General features: G+C 46.3%; 1 protein-coding gene across 2 annotated transcripts in view; it reads left to right on the forward strand.

Moving 5' to 3' along the window:
• The first annotated feature begins 5,175 nt into the window (after positions 1 to 5,175).
• UNC5C (unc-5 netrin receptor C) overlaps positions 5,176 to 21,278 on the forward strand; it is a 258,186-nt gene continuing 242,083 nt past the window's right edge. For both annotated transcript variants that reach the window (XM_075421479.1, XM_075421480.1), the window contains exon 1: positions 5,176 to 5,390. In XM_075421479.1, the coding sequence (XP_075277594.1) occupies positions 5,267 to 5,390 (124 nt within the window). In that variant the 5' untranslated portion in view covers positions 5,176 to 5,266. The remainder of the gene's footprint in view (positions 5,391 to 21,278) is intronic.

Here is a 21,278-nt window from a genome sequence, read left to right on the forward strand (position 1 = left end):
CACAATGAATTGTGCATGAATGTGCTACAGCTCAGGAACCGCTCAGAAAAAATATTCACCAAAGAAATGTGAAGAGAGAGTAAATAAATAAGAAATCTGTGATCTGTTTATAGATAATTCACAAGAAAGAAAAAGCTCTTTGGATGCATTATTTGGCTGTCGCTGGAGGACACAGATTTCAAAAATGGGCAAGGAGCCTATGTCCCATTGCCTTTCAAGAATATGATGCCCCTGACTACTGAGTGTGAGGTTTAAACACCTTTGAATTTTTTACCTTTATTCCCTAGCCATAAGAGTCCCCAGCTCCAGCAGCATTCTCTTGCACAAATTACAGGAGGATGTTATGCGCAGTAGGATACAACAGGACGATATGCGCAGTATCCGGCACGAATACAGGGCCAGAATTTGGCCTTACTTTCAGTACAATTACTTGAGATGGTCCTTTAGTTCAAGAACGTCTCTTTGGATATTATGAAGAGTCAAACTGTTCGAGAGAACGGTGAGGACAACAAAGTAATTAATTGTCATAAATTTATTAAACAAACAGGAGCTTGTGCGCCTGAAAAGGCATCAGGAGGAGGACAGCATGTGGCCTCCCAGCTGATCCAGCACAGTTCCAGAGCGGTGGTTGTTACAAGGTGAAAACACTGTTTAAACTGTGTCTGTGGGTAGTAACATATACGTTGACCCATGGTCTTGCTAATATGATGTCAAGACTGAAAATTTAGCAAGCTAGTATAGCGCATGAGTATGGATGAACTTTGGAAGATCTGGTTCCATAAAGAGGCAAACAAAGTAGTGATTCTGGAAGCTGAAAAACAATCACTCGTTTCATTAGATTTCACTAGGTATGAAATAAATTTTCGTTGGACCACAATTCTGCCACAAACAGTCATCCCCAGCGTGAAAAAAACACTCCGAAGTTTTTACTGGGAATGAGGTTATGTTGCTCTTGAAATGTAAGGTATCGGCAGGGTAGTTTCATTCGCTGATCCACAGTGTCACACAAGGCAACCACGGAGGCAGTAATTGCCTATCTAAACTGCGAGAGAGAACCGCAGTACTTGGTAGCTTGTGGTATGCATGTCAGTGAAGTGAGAGGCTTGTCACACACCTGCTTTTTGGATTGTGTTGTGCTGGGCTCTGCCGTAAAAAGAGCAGCATGGCAGAGCCTGAGGGAATGGCACAGCCAAAAGCAGGTGTGTGATATACCTCCCAGGGCACGCATGCCGCATGCTCCCCAGCGTTGCAAACAGCTAGCGGAGAACCTTGAAAATATAGCACTCGCTCAGATGCCGCACGCTGCTTTAGGTGCATCTCAGTAGCTGAGAGCATCTTGGCTATCAAATATAACCACCTCATGTGGAGCCTGAATCTGTATCCCTTATTAATGTTTGTGTAGCAAAGGAGTCCTCGGGCCGGTTGCCCAGAGGTGACAGTATCCGCCTAGGAACACAATGCGCAACGCGAGGATGGGTTACCAAATCTCACTCGTAATTATCAATGCACAGAGGACATTCCTCTCCTCCTTCACACCAGCATTGCTCAAGTCCCACATGACACAGGGGATGTGAGTACCTCTGCTCTGAAGTCATTAATCAAATTTCACAACTCTTTGCATTGGAGATCGGGGCTCTTTGTCTTCGTACAGCGCCTGCTGCAATGTGGTCCTGAGCTGTACCGCTGCAACAAAAGAAAACATAATTTTCCCTTGAGTTCTGTAATTAGATTAAGGTTTGTGTAAATAGTTATAAATGTAGAGGATCTTAAGGAAACATCTAGAGCAAAACCTGGTACCTATACTACCACTCACAATATTAATTATGAAAGCTAATAGGACTTTTCAAATCCAATATGCCTTCTAATTGATTGTTTTGCCACTCCAGATGCTTGGGCAATAAAATACACCGAGGCCAAATTCACCATCTCTGTACTTTCGAAAAACTGCTTGTCAAGAGCTGGAGATTCCTGAGTTGACAGCAGGGATGAAAAACCTCAAGTATTGATTTAGAACCTAACTCATTTAAAAAGCTCTTTTGGAAAAACAAACAAACAAACAAACAAATCCTTCAGTAAACAAGTTACACAGAAACATTGTAAATGTTACCCTAGATTTTAATGTCACTTGCTGTGGGTACTAATTTGGAGCTGCAATGTCTTGAATTTACCTGAAAAACCAGCTGAGGCAACGCCTGTTGGGCTGCTAAATCCACTTTCCAATGCGAACTGTTTGACACTTGATATTTTTGTCCAAGTATGAAAATTGGAGATTAATATTTGCTTCAGATGAGTTTATGAAGTGTATGCAGTGATTTTTAAGGACATTAAAGGTGACAAAAAGATAAAATTAAATTACTTGTACTTTTAGTTAGTAACTTTTCAAACAGCTGGGAAAACACCTCCCCAGCCAGGTTCTATCAGTGAACAAAACCCCACTTTTGGAATAAACCCAGGCAATTTGCACTTTCTAATCCCAAATCCCTGAATTATCTCAGTCCTTTAACTCCTGTGTCAAATCTGAAATTTATTAAGCTGGGCTAATAATTCTGCTTATCTCGTGTGGAGAAAGGTAAAGGGCCTTTGGGACAGGGTGGCTCCTGAGTGGGCAAAATCCAGCGCGGCAGCATTAGTGATGGCCCGGGCACATGTATCATTTGTCAGTATGATGTCAAACAACATTTTGGGACACCAAGTGCATGGAGGACCTCTGAGGAAGCTCCATGATGTAGGCACATCTGGATGCCCTCTGTCACGCATAATAGAGTGTAGAAGGGTTCGAAAACACGTTTTCCAGAGAAGACCCCTATGTAGCTATTTGTTGCTGTTGCTTGAACCATCTTCTCCAGGTCAAGGTATAGCTACTTCCAGCAGAAAAGCGATGACTGAACACCTCAGGCTGCAGTACCCTCTGCTGCACCTTGGATGTTGGGAGAAGACTTGCGTTCTCCCCAAGCCAAGAGCTCTTGGTCCCCGTACTGTCACTTCCGTGACGGCTGTGAAGCAGCAGTGCTCCCCCGTGCCCTACCCCGGTGCAGAGTGGCTGACGGTCTGGCAGCCACCAGGGATCCCTGGGCAGGACTGCAGGGACATTGTCCTGAAATTGGCACGGACCTATTTAATGAGGTCACTGAGCTACTAACTAGAAACTAAGCCTGGAACTGTAGGTATTACTCCTGGGAAGCCCCAAAACATCAAAAATAAATTAACTCCATTTAATGGAGAAGCAAGCTCTCCCTCCCCCATCCCTCGTGGCAGTAGATGTGCCCGTCAGCTGGTGCTGCAACAAATACATCTTCCACGTGTGACATCCTTCAGCAGTCTGTTTTCTTGCTTCTGCAAAGTTTCCCTTAGCACAGGGGAAACAGTAGCAAATGAGAGATGCTCCCAATTTACAGAGTTATAGCAGAAATGGCAACCAAACGTCACACATGGCAAACTGCTCTGTTGACTACTAACCTGGGACATCAGGCGAGGGAGCATGAGGTCAGGGATCGATGTGAGGAGTGCGTGCCATCAAAAAAGCTCTCGTTCAGAAAGCCACATTTGAACGTGGCTACAAGTTGAGAGTTCCCCTCCCACCACTTATACAGCCTCGGGACTTCACTCCTCCCGGGTTACCGTGGAGTCTTCATGTTTTATGAACTGTGCCACAGTGTCTGAAGCAGACAGGACTCACGCCTTTGGAAGATGTAGTGCAGCCAGGAGACGGGGAGCTGGAGTGCTCTAGTTGAGAGCACTACTTAGAGTTACCGGGCAAACCAGCCTGTTGGGGTGCCCTTCCAGGGGGACCTTCCAGGTGTACCCAGCTGCACCGCCCAGAACAACATCTGCCCCTTTTTCTCGCTCTGTGCCTGCACAAAAGCAGAAACGTTTCCTTTCCTGTCGTGCTGCAGCTTCGTGTCAGCTGCCGTGGAGGACAGAAAGCCCCCTAACCGCCCGAACCCAGGGATGGGACGGGTCCGGGTAGTTCCCCGGAAAGGGAACTGAAGTCAGGGGGCAGGTGGGACAGAGCTCCCTGGGGGTCGGCGGCCCCTGGATGACCCTCCTGCGGCACCCGCAGCGCTGCCACTGCTTCCCGACCCGGGCGGAAGGCAAAGCCAGCGTCTCTGGGACGATCCCAGCCGTGCCTCGGAGGAAAGCAGCGCTCCTTGCCTTGCACGCAGCCCTGCTTGGGGGAGCTTCTGGGCTGGAGAAGGCCACGCTCCCCGGGGTATCACGGTGCGGGGAGGGCTGTGAAGCCACCGGCAAAGCCCAGCGTGTGAGTAGCTGGGTCTGTCCGGTCCCCGCCGGGCACAGCCTGCCCGCGCTCTGCTAGGGGAAAGGCAGCTTCAAAAAACCCCATCCCTGAACAGAACGAGCCCCAGGAAGCAGCAGCAGAACTCCCCGCGAGAGCCGGCTGGGCGGCCACCCTGGGCTGCGGGCACCACCGGCCCACGGAGCAGAGCGGGTGGGCGCGGTGAGGGCAGCGGCCAGGGGAGAGCGTTTTGGGGGTGGAAGGAGGGTAGGAGTGGAGGGTCTGGCGGGGAGCGACCCCAGCCTTAAGCGGGAGACCCTGGGGGCGAGAGGGGGAGGTGCTCCCCAGGGGCGGGGGGGGGGTGCCCTGACACCCCTCCCGCCGCCGCCTCTCCCCCTGCCCACCACCGCGGCCGGCTCGGGGGTCCCCCTCCCTGCATTTCGTGTCTCCCCAAGGAGCGCCCCGGCCCCCCAGAGCCCCGCAGGTGCCTGCGGGTGTGCGGCCCGCGGGGAGGGTGCGGGGACGGGAGAGCCGCGGCGGGGTCCGGCCAGCGCAGCGCGGGCTCCCGGGGCTTCTCCCGGCTGCACGGCCCGGGTGGGCCGGGGGTCGGGGGTGCGCACGTGTGCGCGCTGGCATCCGCGTGCGAGTGTGCGCGCGGGGGGCGCGGGCGGGGGAGGCGAAAGGGGCCGGTTCTGCAGCGGGCGGCTCCCCGCCTCCCCGCCCCTTCCCTCTGGGTCCGCTCCGCGCTCCCGCTCGCAGTCGATCGCAGGCGGCCGGCGCAGCCCCTCTGCCCAGCCCCGGCCCCCGCCCGCCCCCGGGGTGGAGGCCGCCGCGCCGAGCCGCCCGCGGGAAGCAGGCACCGCTGCGCCGGGCTCCGCGCCGCTCCGCGCCCCTCCGCGGGGCCATGCCGCGCCCCTGCCCCCCCCCCGCCGCGGCCTGAGCCCCCTCCTCCGCGCCCGGCGGCGGGACGGGGCCGACGGAGGCGGCCGAGGGAAGCTCCGCGGCTCCGGGCGACCGCCCGCTGCCCCGGCCATGGGGAAGGGGCTGGAGGGGACGGCGGCCCGCTGCGGGCTGGGACTGGGATACCTGCTTCAGACCGTGGTGCTCCCCGCGCTGGCCGTGCTGGGGGCCAGCCGCCCCGGCTCCGCCGCCCAAGGTAAGGCGGGGGGCGGAGGGCGAGGGGCCGCCCGGCGGCCGCGGGCCGGGAACGCCGGTTGATGCCGCGGTGTTTTTATTTTAATCTCCGGGCGTACAGGCGCGGGCACGGCCCCCGGGTCGGGTCTGCCGTTGCCAGCCCTGCCCGGGACAGGCGTTTCCCTGCACGCCGTCCTCCAGCGGGGCACCGGGAGGGGGGGGGGGGGGCTGCCTGTCGGCGGGGCGCCCGGGACCGGGGGCGGGCAGGTGCCCGGCGGGTGTCTCTGCGGCGGCACGGCTGTGGCCGGGGCTCTGCCGGCGGCGGTCACTCGTGAGCCCCCCGTCCCCCTCCGGCTTCGTGCCTGAAACACGACGTACCCGAAGGGAGTTTCCGTCTTTCCGTGTTCGTGCTCGTTTTCTGCCGGTTTCCCCCTCCCTTGCCGGGGGTGCAGGAGTGCAGCTGGACCCGCTTTCCCTGTGGCCCCTGTGTCGGTTCCCTTTTCCGAGCGAAAACGGTTTGGCGATGCCGTGAGAGCCCCGGCTCGGCGTGAGGCGGCTCCTGCGAGCTGCCGCCGGGGAAACTTTCCCGGTGCTTTGCTCCTCGTTTCGCGGGAGTTAGACCGAAAGTGGAAACGGGTGGCTTTTCTGGGAAACACTTTTCTGCAACCTCCTGAGCACTGGAGAGAGAGAGAGAGGGGTTGCTGCTGCTGCGTGTGGGCAGAGCGGCGTGTAGCAAGGATGTGCGGGTTCATTAAAGCGCTTGGAAGTCCTGGTTATGTGGTTAGCAGGAGGAAAGGAATTTTAGAAGCTGTTTGTTCCCCCACTATGTACCACCAAGAAAAAATAATAAGCACCAAAGCTTTGATTTGGAGTTGTTGGCATGATGCAAGTGGAAGAATGCTTGGTTTTCCCCCGTCACCTCTGTGGAGAGGCACTTGAGAGGGATGCACGGATCTGACCCCTAGCTCTCGCCCAGCCATGACGAAGCGCGCTCCTCTGTGGGCTTTCCGACAGGAGAGCAATGCTGGTTGCTCTGACTCCCGCTGCCCCAGCAGGCTGTCAGGAGCCGCAGGCTTGCTGCTGGCGGGCTGGATGCGCTGTACATTGGTGCTGATCCATTTCCCGCTGACACTTTACTCCGTCCTCAGTGTCACCCTGCCTGGCCTGTACCGGACATTCATCTCACAGGAGGGTCAGAAAGCTGATTGTGAAAAGGGGGTAGTGGAGAGCAAGAGTGTGAAAATCCCCGATGCCTCATGTCGTGTTTCGTCTGTGCCCTGTGCACCATCGTTTCCTTTCGCTGGTCGGTTTCCTGTTCAAGACAGGTCCGATGTTATGCGTTTAAAGGTTTTAACAGTACCATGTGCACGTAGACCTAGATGTCAGTGGGTATATGTCAGTCTGTGTAGATGGGGGGGGTGCTGAAGAGGAAAGATCCTCTCGGGTGGTTGGACCTGGAGCAGGAAGGAGCCCCAGTAATTCGCATGACAGATGGCCTGAGTGGGGAAGAGAGGACCCCCTGCACTGGGCTGTTCCTGAGCGCACATCTCGGTGCCACAGAGCGTACCTCACACCTTCAGATGGTTTCTCCTTTCCACGCATACGCTCCGTAACACAACGTGGTGGGACAGAAGTGCCGGGCGGGGAGTGGAGCCTGGCCCCCTGCGCTGCGAAGGGGGGCACGCATGTGGGACCCCTCGCAGGACCCGGGGGTGCTCACCTGCCCAGAAAGGGACGGAGAGCTCTTCAGCAACGCTTCCCGTTGTGCGGTGTGTGGGAAACTTGCACAACAGAGTGCGAAATGCAGGGATTGTGGTTGGGATGCAGTCATTCCTCCTGGACTTGGTTTGCCATGTGTGCTTTTATTTTTATATCCCGTTTGGGTGCAGATCTGGTTTTGCTGTCTTTCCCAGAGCTGAGGGATTTTCTGATGGGTGTTTGCCGTGGAGATCTTCATGTATGTGTGTGGAGTGCTTCAGTCAGGCAATGAATCAACAGTTTAACTATGCCCTCTTCAGGAAGTTTTCTCATCATATAGCACCGGGCAAAGTTTTGCCTCTTTTATTTTATGTGTTTCCAAAAATGCGTGAACACTGGAAAGATTCTTACCCAACCTCTTTTTCCAGAGTCGTCCTCCATTCAGTCTGCCTCCTTCGAAAGGGAAACAGCCTTGTAGGCTTTTCGGTTGCGTTCCTCTGAGAGCAATAGAAATAGGACGCGTGGAAGTTACACTCCAGAAGGGTCTCAGTCTGATTTTCAGTGGGTCTGGCACTAGCTGACTTGGTTTTAATTGTGCAAAAAAATTCAGTCTTCCTTTGTGATACCTTGAAAAGGAGAAAAAAGTTACAGTGGCATCTTCATACAGCAAACACATAGTTGCGATTTAGAAAGGGGAGGAGGGGAAAATGGAAAGAGGGCGTGTACGTTTTTCCTAGTACTTGCTGCTAGTATTATTTCTTGTTTTGCTTTTCTTCTCCATTCCCCCACCATCTGTATCTTTTGAAGCAGTCTAAGTAGGCTGTGAGCATTGCTGGGGCTTCTGCTTTCATGCCTTGCTTTTCCATTGCCTTGTGGAAAATAAGTTTATTAACTGAGTAGTTGGTGGACCAACCCCCACGCTCCCTGGTAGAGAGATTCATATCACTGCATCTCAATATCCTCCTGTGAGCTTTTCAGCAGAGATAAATACACTTTTTGTTTTACTAGCATTTCTTATCTTCTTATCTGAAGCTATCTAAGTATTTTTCCGCCATTATCGGGAGAGAACAGGAAATGGCCGCAATGGTAGAGACAGCCCTTAATTCTCCACGTGGGGTGAAAGGGGCCAGAGGGATCACTAAGCCAGAATCAACTCTGATCTGGCATTCGCTGCATTCGTTATACCTCTACAGTAAGCTACATCAGAATGAGAATTCAAACATCCCAAACTGTGAAAGCAAGAGCAACCACTCCTGGACCCAAGTGCTTACCCCTGCCCGGCATTTCAGTGCCATCTCCTGTAAGAGCAACTTTTCCTGTTGGTCTTCAGTCGGCAGAGATGCGTTACCGGGTTTCAGCCCTGTTGCTTCCCTACTTCTCCCCTTCTACCCCCTCCCATCTTTGGGTATGAAAACTGTTAGAAGAACTTGTCCTGTGGCCCCAGTTTTTTTGGGCGGTGGGTGGGCCAAGAGGGAGGGTCAGGCTGTCTATCTGTTGTGACAGGCATGGTTCAGGTAGCTTTATGGGCTGATGATGATGGCATAAGAGATGGATAGAGATGCTAAAGGGACTACATATTAATCAGTTTTTGTTTCAGTTGTTCCTTTATGACAAAAGAGTACTTTTTTTTATACTTAACCCCTCAAACCTAATTAAATCAAAGTGATAATTTAAAAAGAAAACTGTAAAAGCCATATGTGCAGCTATTTGTCTTGCCCCAGCATTGTCTGTATTAGCAACAGCAGCAGTTTGAAAATGCTTGGTGTGGAAAAAGTGAAATATACCATGTGAATGTACTAACCTTTTGGGGGATGCACTTTTTAATTAAATACCTAAACACATCTTGTTGAAAAAAGGAGGGGGGGGAGGACTTAATTATCTTGATGCATCAGCAGACTGCTTGTAGTTGATCATGTGGTTGTAATACTATTTGTGTTAGTAAAGTGAGGGCCAAGTACTATTTCGTTGTGAATGGCTAAAGCCACTTGGAATGTTAATTTGCTTTAAAGCCATGCGCTCTGGCAGCTTTCAGTGGTGTTGACGAGCCTGGGCTGGATGTGGTAGCCCATACTGGCCCTGAGCAGCGTTTCAGTACTGCAGTAGGCTTTGCTGAAAGCAAAGCAGCCACTGTGTTTCCTTTTCTGGCTGAAGTGCAGTTTAAGGGGGATTAAAATGAAGTGGATGGATCCGCCCATGGAGAAGGGATTCTTCCCCCGGAATCCAGGAGCTGGGATCGGTGCTCTTCTTCCTCCGGCTCCGGTCTCTAGTAGCCGGTAGCAACAGTTATGAAAAAAAGCGTATACATCAAATACAGCCCCCTTCTGATGGCTTTTCAGCATTACTGTCAGTGTCATTTATTCCTCTGTACAGTAAGAATGTGTGAGTGCATCTGAACGTTTCCACAATCAGCGTGCATATTTACATTTAATCCCTTTATGTGGCTTATTCATTGTGCAACTCTTTTTTGGTCTTTTTTCTTTGGTAATGGCCTCAAAACCCTGGTTATTCACTGTATGTTGGGACTAGCTTTGCGTGTGACATCCAAACTCAGAAACAGGAAACAGCATTAACCATATTAAAAAGATTTTCCTAATTTAATTTTCCAAATACAGGACATCTGAAAACACGAGTACAACTCTATGCCAAGGCCGGGCAAATCAGTTCCATCGCTGGTCTGCACAGCAAGAGAGGAGAAAATGGGGATTATGTTTATTAGACATTTTCAAGTAAATATCTTGATCTTTTTGTGCCAGTTGAAGAGTGGTGTTTTGAGGCACAGTCTGTACAGTTTAGTTGGCTAGGATACTGAGCAACATCGGTTCCCCTGGAAGGTGAGAGGAGCCCAGGCTGACTAGGACAGCAATTGAGTATTTCTATACAATATATGACCAGAGTTTTGTCTATATTAAAATACTAAGGAGATCTGTACTTTGAAAAGCGAAGCTACGTTTATTTCGGGCTACCAGCTAAGTAATCTTGTTTGGAGTAACCCATTTTATAGTGTACGGCTATGTTTGTTGCTTTCTGGTGCCTTTCTGGATTTTAAATCATTGGACTTCTGAGGAATCGATTCTGGTTAGATTTTCTGGAAAAAGGCACAAAAGTTTCTTTTGCAGCTTGTCAGAAAATTATGTTTTAGTTGCTATCACAAAGGGGAATTCCTAGGGAAATTTGCATTGCTCAAAGTCGTGAAGTTTGCTGCAGTTTAGACAAAGAGGATCTGACTCAACCGGAGTCTCAAATGTTCAGATCATTGGTTTGTCGCTGAAAACATGTCACTGGAGGGTATCTTTGAAATAAAGGTTAATTTAATCATGGGTGTTCTGCCTATGCAATATGTTTCGTAAAACGATATATATGTCACTGTAGGAGAAAACGGCACTCCCTTTCCTCTTCCCTTGCTTTTGAATGGGGAGAGGGGGTTGTGCCGATTTGTGAAGTGCGCGTCTTGTTAGCCACCCAGTGGAGGTATTCAAGTTCAGCAGGCAGCGATCTTGGCATCGATGCCAATAAAGCAGTAATTATATCGCCTGTCATTTTCATTAGCCATCTTTGCTTTCACGTTCAACTTGGAGGTATAAAACAGCGCAAGCTTTGAAAGCCGAAGTCAAGGATTAAATGCAAGGAATAAGAGACGAGTGGCGGTTTTCCAGTTGGCTATGACCTCCGTCAACACAGCGGCAGAATAATGTTGTGTGGAGGCACAGTTCAGTGCTAACTGCTTCCAAGGACTGAAGGGATGGTGGTGTTTGAAGTGATTTATTGCGTGTGCTCGGTAGAGTCCAGTCTCGGGAGCAGGCGCCCCTGGAGCTTTCCATCATAACATTATCCAAGAGGCGATCTGAAGGAAATGGTATTAAGTCTTCTGGGAGGCAAACTGTATCCAAAGAAAGACTTAATTTGCATCGCTTGTAAGGAAGCATTTGAAATCGTGCTCAAAAGGGAAATGATTATAAAGATGCTTACATTGAACAAATAGGAACAACAAAATTCCCCTTAATTTTGAACATACTTTATTTCCCTGTGTTTAATTTAACGGGGTCATCTGCAGATACCCCGATCCCAAACTCAGCAGTGTGATGGGGAGAGGATTTATTTAGCATTGTCATTGTTTTTGTGACAGCTCTGCTTAAACGTTTTGCAGACCGTCGGTTGTGGTTTTTGTATTTACATTTGTCTCTGTTGGGTAAGGATGTGGCATAAAACTGGCTGTAAGCCGCAGGCGTGCACGCTAGCTGGAGAAGGTAAAAAAGAAAGCCCCACGCTGCAGTTGTGTTCCAGTTTCTGTCCTCAAGGCTGGCTCTGCTCGTGCGAACAACACGCACAAGTAAGGCAACAGCGAGTCAGAGCAGCAGGCAAGAGCTGCCAGAGGTTTTCCTGGCTTTGAGTAACCTCTGAGATGCTTGTGTATGGCTTTCCCCCTAGGTAGTCATCACCAGAACAGCTTCCTGTTTGCTTTTATAACTCCATCCCAAATCACAGGTATGTTAAGCAGGAAACATGGGATTTCCTCCTAGTTCATCAAACACTGGGATTTGGGGAGTCCCTTTATAGCCTAGCACATTATTATCTAAAGGTTTGGGCTGGGGAAGAAACGCTTTGTGCAAACATAGTTTCATGTAAAAATATCCTGTTTATCAACATGGAAAATTTCAGGGGAAACAAAACAAAACAAAAAGAGAGTCCTTTTTGTTTATTTGCTGGGGGGAGGTTGGAAAAAAACAAGAAACCTTAATCAAAACCAGAAAAAATTCGGTTATTTTAGTGAAAAGGTCAGTAAAGCCCCAAATGTTTACCTCACTGGCCAAACTCTTTCTGCTTATACTGTCTGAAAATCTGTTAGGTGTTGAGTGAAAATGAAAAAGTTAGAAGTTGTAAAGTCTTCCGACAATAACAGTTCTCATTTCCATTTCTATTTCTCTATATATTTCAACCAGCATGGCAAAAAACCTTACTGCTAAACTTGATTTACAGGTCTGGGTAAGGCATACGATTACAGCAATTTCTAGGTCTCACTCTTTTTTTTTTTTTTTTTTTTTTTTTTTATTAAATTACACTGATTTTACTGTGATGCAGATTGAGATAGAGACCCAGATTCTCGCTGGTGCCAGGCATGCCCTTAATGCTTCCAGGGAGGGGCAGGCAGCACTGGATTTAGGTGAGTACCTTTGCTGTTCACCAGATACAAGCAGTGCTGCTCTAGCCTTCGTGACTGTGCGCTAATCCCGTCGAGGCGGGGACATCCCCGGTGTCAGCATGTGATGCTGCAGTGCGTCAGCGCCTCCTCACATTCTCGCTTTCCTTCATTCCGAGTCCTATGCAGGCAGGACAGGAAGAGGCGGCCAAAAAGCTGCGCGTGCTCCTCTCAGTTGGTGATGCCTCCCACGAGGGACATCTGCAGTTGCGTCTTTAGGATAGCTTTGCTATGTGTTTGTGTTGCTAGAGACAATGGCAGGTTCTTATTTGTCACACTGCATTAGCTGTTTAATCTTTAGTCCATCTTGCTGGATTGGGAGGACAGCTATGTTTATGTCTGTTTGGAGGACAGGTATAAGGGGAGTTGCCGAAGGGTGCAGAGCAAATATGTAAGGAAGCCAGAATGTGAACTTGAGGCTTGTGAGTGCCCCAAGACTCTGGTGTTCCAATCCATCCTCCTTCTTGTCTGACAATCCCAAAGATGGTGGCGACGGAGGGAATGCTACATTGAAGGTTCTCAGATGCCTTCCCAGTGTCAGATTTGTTGGGTCTCACTAATGGTTTCTGTATATCTGCTGGTATCTAGAAATACATGCGAGAGACGAAGGGCAAACCCATATGCTGTTGCTCAGAAACAGGGATGCGTCCTGGAAGCTCTGACTTTATGGTGGCAGGTGTTTTGGGAGGGTTTGCTTTGCTTAGTGAAATCCACAGCGTTATCCCAAATTTGGAAGGAGCAATAGCAGATCCAGCCGATGAGGGCAGCACTGTTGTAAATGGCATAAGGATCACTGCCCTGGGTTGTTTTGGTTTGTTTGGGTTTAATCTGCAGTTCAGGACTATCTTATTCAACTGTGCTTCATTCGTCTGGATGAACGACTCGCGCTCCAAAGGACCCCATTGCCTTACGAGTCATAAAAGCTACGAGGTTGCCTAGGCAATTAAATCAGTGTCTTTTTTCTCTTGTTGAGGTAACGTTATCAACAGTAATGCTAAGGAGGTCGGATAGGTTTTACTGGCCTGGCAACAGCTGAGCGTTTTCTTGTTAGGTAGCTCCTGCCAATCCCTTTTTAGTTATTTTCAAGAAGTAAAGTAGCTTTATTTCTTAGTCTCATATTGAGTGAGAGGTTGAAATGTTAAGCTCTGTGGATTAACGGTGTATCCTTTGAGAAAAAGGAAAGCTTGCGTTTTTCTCGGTCCCCTGAGTGCTGGATGCAATTGTTTGAGAAATCTTGAATTTCATCAGCTAGATACAAGGAAGCATGCAAGTAAGCCTTGAATGATCTGTCAAAAGAGGTTGACTCTATCGCAGCCAACAGGTTTTGGAAACTTGTTTGAACTGCTGGTTGTTCCCCAGGCATCTCTTTACTTGAATTTAGTGCATTTCACGTCAGGCAGTGAAAAGTGATCACCACAGGATTACTAGTTATTCAGAGCTTCTTGGAGAACTATATTCCAACTATAAATTTGCTGAAATAATGGCTGGAACATGAATTGCTGCGCTTTTATGATATGGAGTATTTATTTATTGTTTAAATACATCGCTTGTCTTATCCAGTCCCAACATATGTGTTTGTACTGGAAAGTTTACATAGTGAGCGAAAATAATAATACAGTCTCACTGAACGAGGTTAATTGCAGTTCAGTTATACTGAAATCAAGGAATAAGAAGTGGGACAGAACAGCAAGCGAGACTAATTCTGTTCTCTTGTGCATTGGATTTACCTACACTGACTGCAGCGCAGGTAATTACTGGGAGTAAATCAGAGTACAGACGTGCACACTGCCTTAGTCTGAATTAATTTGCTCTTTCATTAATGTATCTCCTAGTTTTGCTGGTTGCTCATGGAGTTAGCACAGGTGTATTCCTCTCACCTTTCGCTGCAACATCGACAGCTTCGTGTGTCTGCCTGGTTACTCTGCAGCTCTACCCATAAAAACAGATGAGCGGCCGTGACTAGCAGTGAATAGCTGGGGCTAACAGGGTAGCAGTGAGGTGTCCAGACTGAAATTTCGGGTGGCCTGCAGTCAGATGAGACTATAGAGAAACCTCTGCTACTCCAGCCTTTATTTTAGGATTAGGACAAAACTCAGTGGTGCTTTCAACTAGGAGGAGATAAAGTTTCTCCTATCAAATTCAGTCACTTCAGATCTGAAAATCAGAGTTGACTGTGGAAACTAGAAGTCTGTTGGGTTAAGGGATGGGGCTGTAATTAAATGGTGAAGAATGTGCCCTTGTACCAGTGTCGTTCACTGAAAATCTTGCTGAATTGGCTCATGAAATACTAGTATTCCTTGCTCTAAGCTTTTTGGCCCCAAAGCTGCACTAGTTTTTGGCAAGTCATCATCTCCATTACAAATTCCTTTCATGCAGATGTTGCAAACGTAGCTTTAGGGACTTCCTTTCTGCTTCCTCACCGGTTTCTGAAGGTGAGGGTAACTTTTCTGGTCTCTTGCTCAGATAAAATGCAGCAGTCTTCTTATGCAGCACATCTCCGCTGGCAAGAATGTGAGAGCTGGCTTTCCTTCTCTTCCTCACGTAAGATAGCTGTGCTGTAGCAAAAAGCAAGTTCCTAATTTCTTAGTTCCCAAGTAACTAGAAAGTTTGTTGCTAGACAGTTCAGTACTGGGACATGTCAGTTTACTATCAGTTTCCTTTTGTTTTTTTTTAAATCCCTAGTGCTTATACCAAGGATAGACTTAGACTATAGAAGGCCAGGTTATGACCACCAGCAAATATAGCTCCATTAATTTCAAAGCCAGCAGACGTCAGGAGCCGATCTGGGTCTGTGTTCATAATATGTTGACGCAGTAGAGTGGGGCTCTAGCATAGACATTGACCTCACCTTTTTTGCTGGCAATTTTTTTTTTTTGTGTTATTTTTTTTTTAAGCTCAATAGTTCAAATAATGTTGTGGCTTACTATTTCCCTTGCATGTAGCGATGTGGTCCTTTCCTGGAGAGAGATGAACACAGTGCCTCGCTTGGCGAGATTCTTCCAGGTAGATGTTTTTTCTCTTGGGTTTTGTCACGTTATTTGAGATAAGAACACTGACAGCCAAATGTCACCAACTGTAGGCAGATATCCACATAAATACCTATTACACATGAGTGCGTGGCAATTCCCTGCCTCAGCAATCAGTTGTTTTTGAACTCAAGACCTCTGCTGCTAAAAGCATGGGCTTCGAAGGCTTGAGTTAGAAATGAAACCTGGTAGCTGGTAACAAAAGCAGTTGTTGTCTTGGTTTAGGCAGTAGAATGAGAAGTGCCATATGCCTTTCACGAGCACTGGAACAGCAAAATTGTTCAGCTCCTGCTAGCTTTTGTCCTTTGCTTGTCCTGCACTATTTGTGTATGGATCTTTTTCTTTTTCTTTTTTTTTTTTTTTCTAAATGTTATATATTAGTTCTTCGTAGTAAACACAGCTATTAGATAAAACCTTCCAAATCTTAAAGAAAAAAGTCCTAATTTACTTTCTTGCTTTGTAAACATTTTCATCATTTTGTAGTCTCGAGAGAAAAGTCTTAAATTTGCATTTATAAGAAACATTTGCAAAGAAAACTGAATTAAAATGACAAAGTGACTTTGTGTGGACTATTCATCTGCTTTTTTTTTACTGATAAGCTTATTTTATGTTTCATTACAAAGATCCTTTTTCTTAGGGGAATCAATTGATGGCAGTACCTTGACCAAATTTTGCTTGCAGTCCGATTAGTTTTACTGGGTTGCTTGGAATTTACTTGCAGAAGCAAGACAAGGCAAATTCAGTCTTTTGTCCTGAAAGTTTTATATCCACTGGTACCAATGCAGAACACACATTTTGCTTGTGGAGACCGGGCTGAGGTTAAGTTGGTTTTAAAGATAACAGTAGATTCCAGTGTCCTTGCATTTGTTTTCTGTTTGGTGACAGTCACTAAATCAGAGGAAGGAATGTTCAAACAACACACTTGAGGAAAAGTGATTTTTATAGAAAGGTCCCATTCCTGGTAATAGCCAGTAACTGCACATAACCCCACTGACATTAAAAGTCCATTAGCTAAGCCCAGTTTAAACAGCAGCTGATGCTATGTCAGCTAAATGTACATTGGAATTTTTCATCTAACACAGCACTAGCACTTCTGTAATTTTTCTAAAACTATGTACATTAAGGAAAGCAAATGTCATCTGATAGTAATAAGATGGAGAGTTCACATTAAAGTAGGGAGAATTGTAATCAAACTGAAGTTACCATCTGGTTGCATTAACAAGAAACAAAAATGGGTATGAGAAAAGCAGAGAGTGTCAAGTTTCTAAATTAAAGCTAGACTAACAAATCTAGCATACAGGCTTCTGTAACACAGGATAAGCACAGAGCTTCGTTCTTTATTGTTGAATATATTATGACCTTGTTTGAGAAGAGTTTCTAGTGAAGTCAGTAAGATCTGTTGTCATGTGGAGCACTGGGTTGCCATGGAAAAAAAGGGATATTTGCTGGCTGTTTAGGAAATATGTCTTGTTACAGCAGTGTCAAAACATTTAAACTTGTCAAGATAGTGTTTGTATGCCTGTGGCCTTAAATTCTGGTTAACTATTGGTGCAGCAAATAGCATCTACCCATCTCAGCGTGTCAAAAAGAGGGTTGAGAGGCGTGTTGATAAAATGGTGCCTGTGTGGTAAAGAGAAGCGTGGCAGGTGATGAACTTGTTACTCGTCTTGAAAGGCAACCAGCAGGCTGAGGTCCTAGTGCTGTGGTCTTGGGACGCACCGAGGCACAGTTCAGCACTCGGTTTGGCAATCGGTCTAATTCTGAGGAGTCACTTTGAAGTCTGCTTTGAAAATGGATCTTGTGCTATAAAGCCATTGTGGAGACAGGCGAAAGGTCTCTTAGGAAGTTAATGTGAGAGCTGGAAGCAGAGGGGTAATTAGTTGCTTACTGACATGCTCCCAAGTATGGTGAAGTATTACTGTAACCCCCCCCGCCTCCTCTTTGCTATTATCCGTCCATTAGTGAAACCTTGTACAAGTACTGACAGGAGTAGAGCTGAAATGCCTGACGCGGGTAGATGAACCCAGTGCACAAATCCCGTGAACGGATCTGGAGGGCTCACTTGAACCCGCAACAAACTGTGTTACTAGTGCAAAACTCTCGAGAGTGTCAGGAGGCTGAACCTGAAGGTTTTGTCTTCCCAGGCTGGAGGAGTTGACACCTGTAGTGTGCCCAGAGCAGATTGTGTGTTTGCGAACCACAGGGTTTAAGGAGAGTAATTCAATTGCATTTTCCCCCTCCCCCTTCTGGAACGTAGCATGTAAACATATTACTGAACTAAAGCCTGGTTTTAATTACAAGCAGTAACTTTTTCATGTTGACAGATTTTCACATGGAAAGCTTTATTAAAAATGAGAGAAGACCTTTTTGCCATCATTAATTGTTGCTGCTTACTGCTTTTATCAAGTACAGTAAAATACTGTTTGTAATTAATTCCAAGCTTATATGGACATGTTTAATATAATTACCAAACAAAATCCTGTTTACCAACGTATTGCTTGTGAAACCAGTCTGAATAATCTGGTCTCTAGCACACATAAATCAGGCAGTAATAGCAGCTGTAAATATTTCACAATATACTTGGAGTGCTTTGATTTTAATACTGTATCCACTTTTGGATTTTAAGGATAAAACATAGGTCAAGAGTGACTTTTCCCATATGTTCTTTCCGAATCTCTTGCACTACTTTGCCTGAAAGTTATTTAAAAAATCATTATTGTATTTGATTATAAAAAAGTAAATACATAAAACGTTCATGAGCTGGGAGAATTATGTAATTGAATTATGCTGGAGCTAACAAAAAGATGCTGTTCACGTTGGCACGGGACAATTGCTGTAATACAGCCGTGAATATTTTTCACTGGAAAAGACACTGCAGTGCCAATATTTTTTCTGTTTCTTGAAGTTTTACTATTTTTATCTGTCTGGATGTTGATCTATTGCATAGTAAGCCAGAAACACGTGCATAAAGCTGTTAGAATGAGCTGGTTATGCAGCCAATTCAGGCGCCCAAAGGGCTGTGGAAGCCAAAGGTGACCAGGAGCCAGGTTTGCAGTGGAGTGCTGGGGGACCTGCGAGCCTGTGTTCCGTACTGGGCCCCCTGTTTCTGGGGAGGCTTTGGGCCTGTGTTTAAATGAAAAGAGGAAAAGGAAACGGATAGCCTGTCTGCTGCAGAGCATTTGGGGTTGCATGAGGCTACTAAAATGTCTTTGAGAGTTAGGACTGTGCGTGTAGTCTGTCTGGTTCAGCGGAAGGCCTTGAAATTGCGGGAAACGATTTATAATCATCCCTCAAGTCATTTTCCCCTGCACCAAACAAAGACCTTGAAAAACAGTTGTGCAAAACAAAAGATTTTGCAATTTTTGTTTACTTGGCAATGTACTTTAACCTTTAAAATAAAATAAGAAATACAGTAACCAAAGTACTATTTTGAAAGACAAACTTGAAAAATGTTCATGTGGGCCATTTTTTTACCCTTGTTCTGCAGTTGGATTGCCTCACTGAAGTTGACATAAATTTTCAAATGTTTTGGCCATTGCGCTTTCTGAAAAAATTATTAGTCTCCAAAACTGTGCCAGGCTCCTTCATGAATGCTGTCTCCTCTGAGCCATGAGCCTCCTGAGCTTAGGACCCCAGCCCCCAAAATAAAAAGCACAACTAAAAATTGTTATCAGATAGGTGATAGCTTTGGGAAATGTTTTTTCCCCCGCTATTTCCTTGAGGGGGTAAACAAAGCCTGTGGGTGTGTTCAGCTCCCCAGGGAGGAGGATGAGGAGGTGCTGCAGGCGCTGGAGCTGAGATGCCCCTGGAGAGCCCAGGCTGGAGCAAGTTTATCCTGAGGGACTGCAGCCCATGAGAAGAACCCTTGCCACAGCGGGAGGAAAGCAGTTCAAGTGGCTTGGCAGAGGAGTTTTTTTATAGGAGGCAGATGAAGATCCGTGGCGTGACTGGCACACTGAGCTGCCATTAATATTTTCTGCGGTTAGTTAAGGATAATAAATGATTGCATGCGCTCATTTATGGAAGCAAAAACCTGTATCAAGCAAAACTTTTGGGATGTCTGATTGTGTGAGCTCTCAGTGATATGACTGGCTTTAACATTATTTTCCCAAGATTTCTGCTGTTATAGTATCTAGGTGTTTTGGAATTTGGTGGGCTTATACAAATGCATTTCTCACTCCCAAGTTATGGAAAGGGTTCTTATTTGACAAAAAAAAAAAATGTAAGGACTTTCTAGTGTATTTGCCTCTCTTTCTGTTTCTTCTCTGTGTACATCTAAAGAAAGATAGTCTGGTTGCTCATGTCGAATTCCTTGTTTTAAGCTGTGGACTTTAGTACTTCCATGGAAGTACATTAGTGGGGAATTGTATTTGCCGCATGATCTGTAAGGTCAAAATTAATCGTAAAACACTATTGATTACTTCTTATCAACTACTGAAGTTTAGCTTGTTTGAGCAAAGTAACTCTTACCCACAGTGCAGGGTAAAAACTGTTGTAGTGCTTGTTTCTGAAATGACATTTGAAAAATAAATACAAATACTGGCCTATTTGTTATCACTTGTGCATATTGGAAAATAAATGTACAAGGGAAGGTTTTGCTTAACGAAGTCCTTAAAAAAAATTAAAAAATCACTCTTCAGTGATCAGATTTCATCTAACTTTGCCGTGTCAGATGATCAGTGCTTTAAGATACATCAATGTATTTTGTTCAGTATATTAACGTGTGGCATCATCATCTTGTGATCAGCATCAAGTGTCCCTATCAACATCCTGTGGGCAGCTACAAATACATAGCTATGATTTGCAAAGGTGTTACTATAAAGTACGTAGCAGGTCGTAGTCTCTAGAGAAATCACAGGGGTTCCTGAATGCAGTACTTGGATTTTGGAAAGGTGAAGTCCCAATTCTTAGTTTTCTATAGTATGAGAACTTGCACTGAAATGCGAGTCATTGCTTGAGAACATTGCAGTGCATGAACAATATTAAATTACTTTGTTATGTGTATGTGCAGGCTGCATCCAGACACTGTCATTGGGAAGTTATTAGTATATATAATTACCTAATCACAAGGAATTTCTGGACTGAAATAGCTTATGTAAGCCTACGTGTTTCCTTCCCACAAACCCAGATCAAAGGCTCACGCAAGTCTCTTGCCAAGGAAGTGTCTTACTGACTGTGAAACATGATTTGGGAAGGTGCACTTACCTGCAAGGCTAAAAAGCTTACCTGACAATAGCCCTAGCTTTAAAATTCAGTTCTGGCTTGTGCTCTGGATAGTTTACCAAATGCTGGGTTGTTTCCTATTAGGTGATATGACCTTGAGATTTCAGCTGCCGCCATTATCTAATTGGCAGCATGAGTCTTCCTATAGGAGCCGAAATTATTCACGAGAATTTGTGCAACACCGAGTTTTCATGTCTTGAGGGCCACCAGGTATGACTTGTGTGTATGAAAACCAAGTGTGTGTATGAAAACCAGGTGTTTTGATTAGCGAGGAAATAGATATCAGCTGGTTTATTTGTGCTTATGAATATATATAACGGTATTTAGGTGCACAGGTAAATTGTGTATGCCACTTAGCCCCATCTGTTCCTAATAAATTCCAGCCCATGGGCTCTAGGTTTTGAAACTTCCGATCATGCTCAGTTAGGTGAACTTTCTAAGTGGAAGAGCCGGTCTTCACAAAATGTGTTTGCAGCTGAGCCTCTCATTTCGTGTAAACCAACACAGCTTCCCCGAGTTCAGTGAGTGTCTGAGTTCTGCACCAGCTGAGGGTTGTTAAGAGTTCCCATTTCTGTAAGACTGTATTCATGGTGGAGAGATTTGTATCTCATCTGTTTGGACAGGAAAAATTTCCATGAGCCTAAGAATGCTTTTGAAAAAAAAAGTGGAAAAAAAGGAGTAGGCACTGCAGAGTACATCAGAGAGTGATCGTGATGTTAACAAAGAGATTCTTTGCTACTAACATGAGGAGGAAAATGTTGGTATCTTT

This window comes from Opisthocomus hoazin, chromosome 5 (assembly GCF_030867145.1).
Source record: "Opisthocomus hoazin isolate bOpiHoa1 chromosome 5, bOpiHoa1.hap1, whole genome shotgun sequence".
Lineage (NCBI taxonomy): Eukaryota > Metazoa > Chordata > Aves > Opisthocomiformes > Opisthocomidae > Opisthocomus > Opisthocomus hoazin.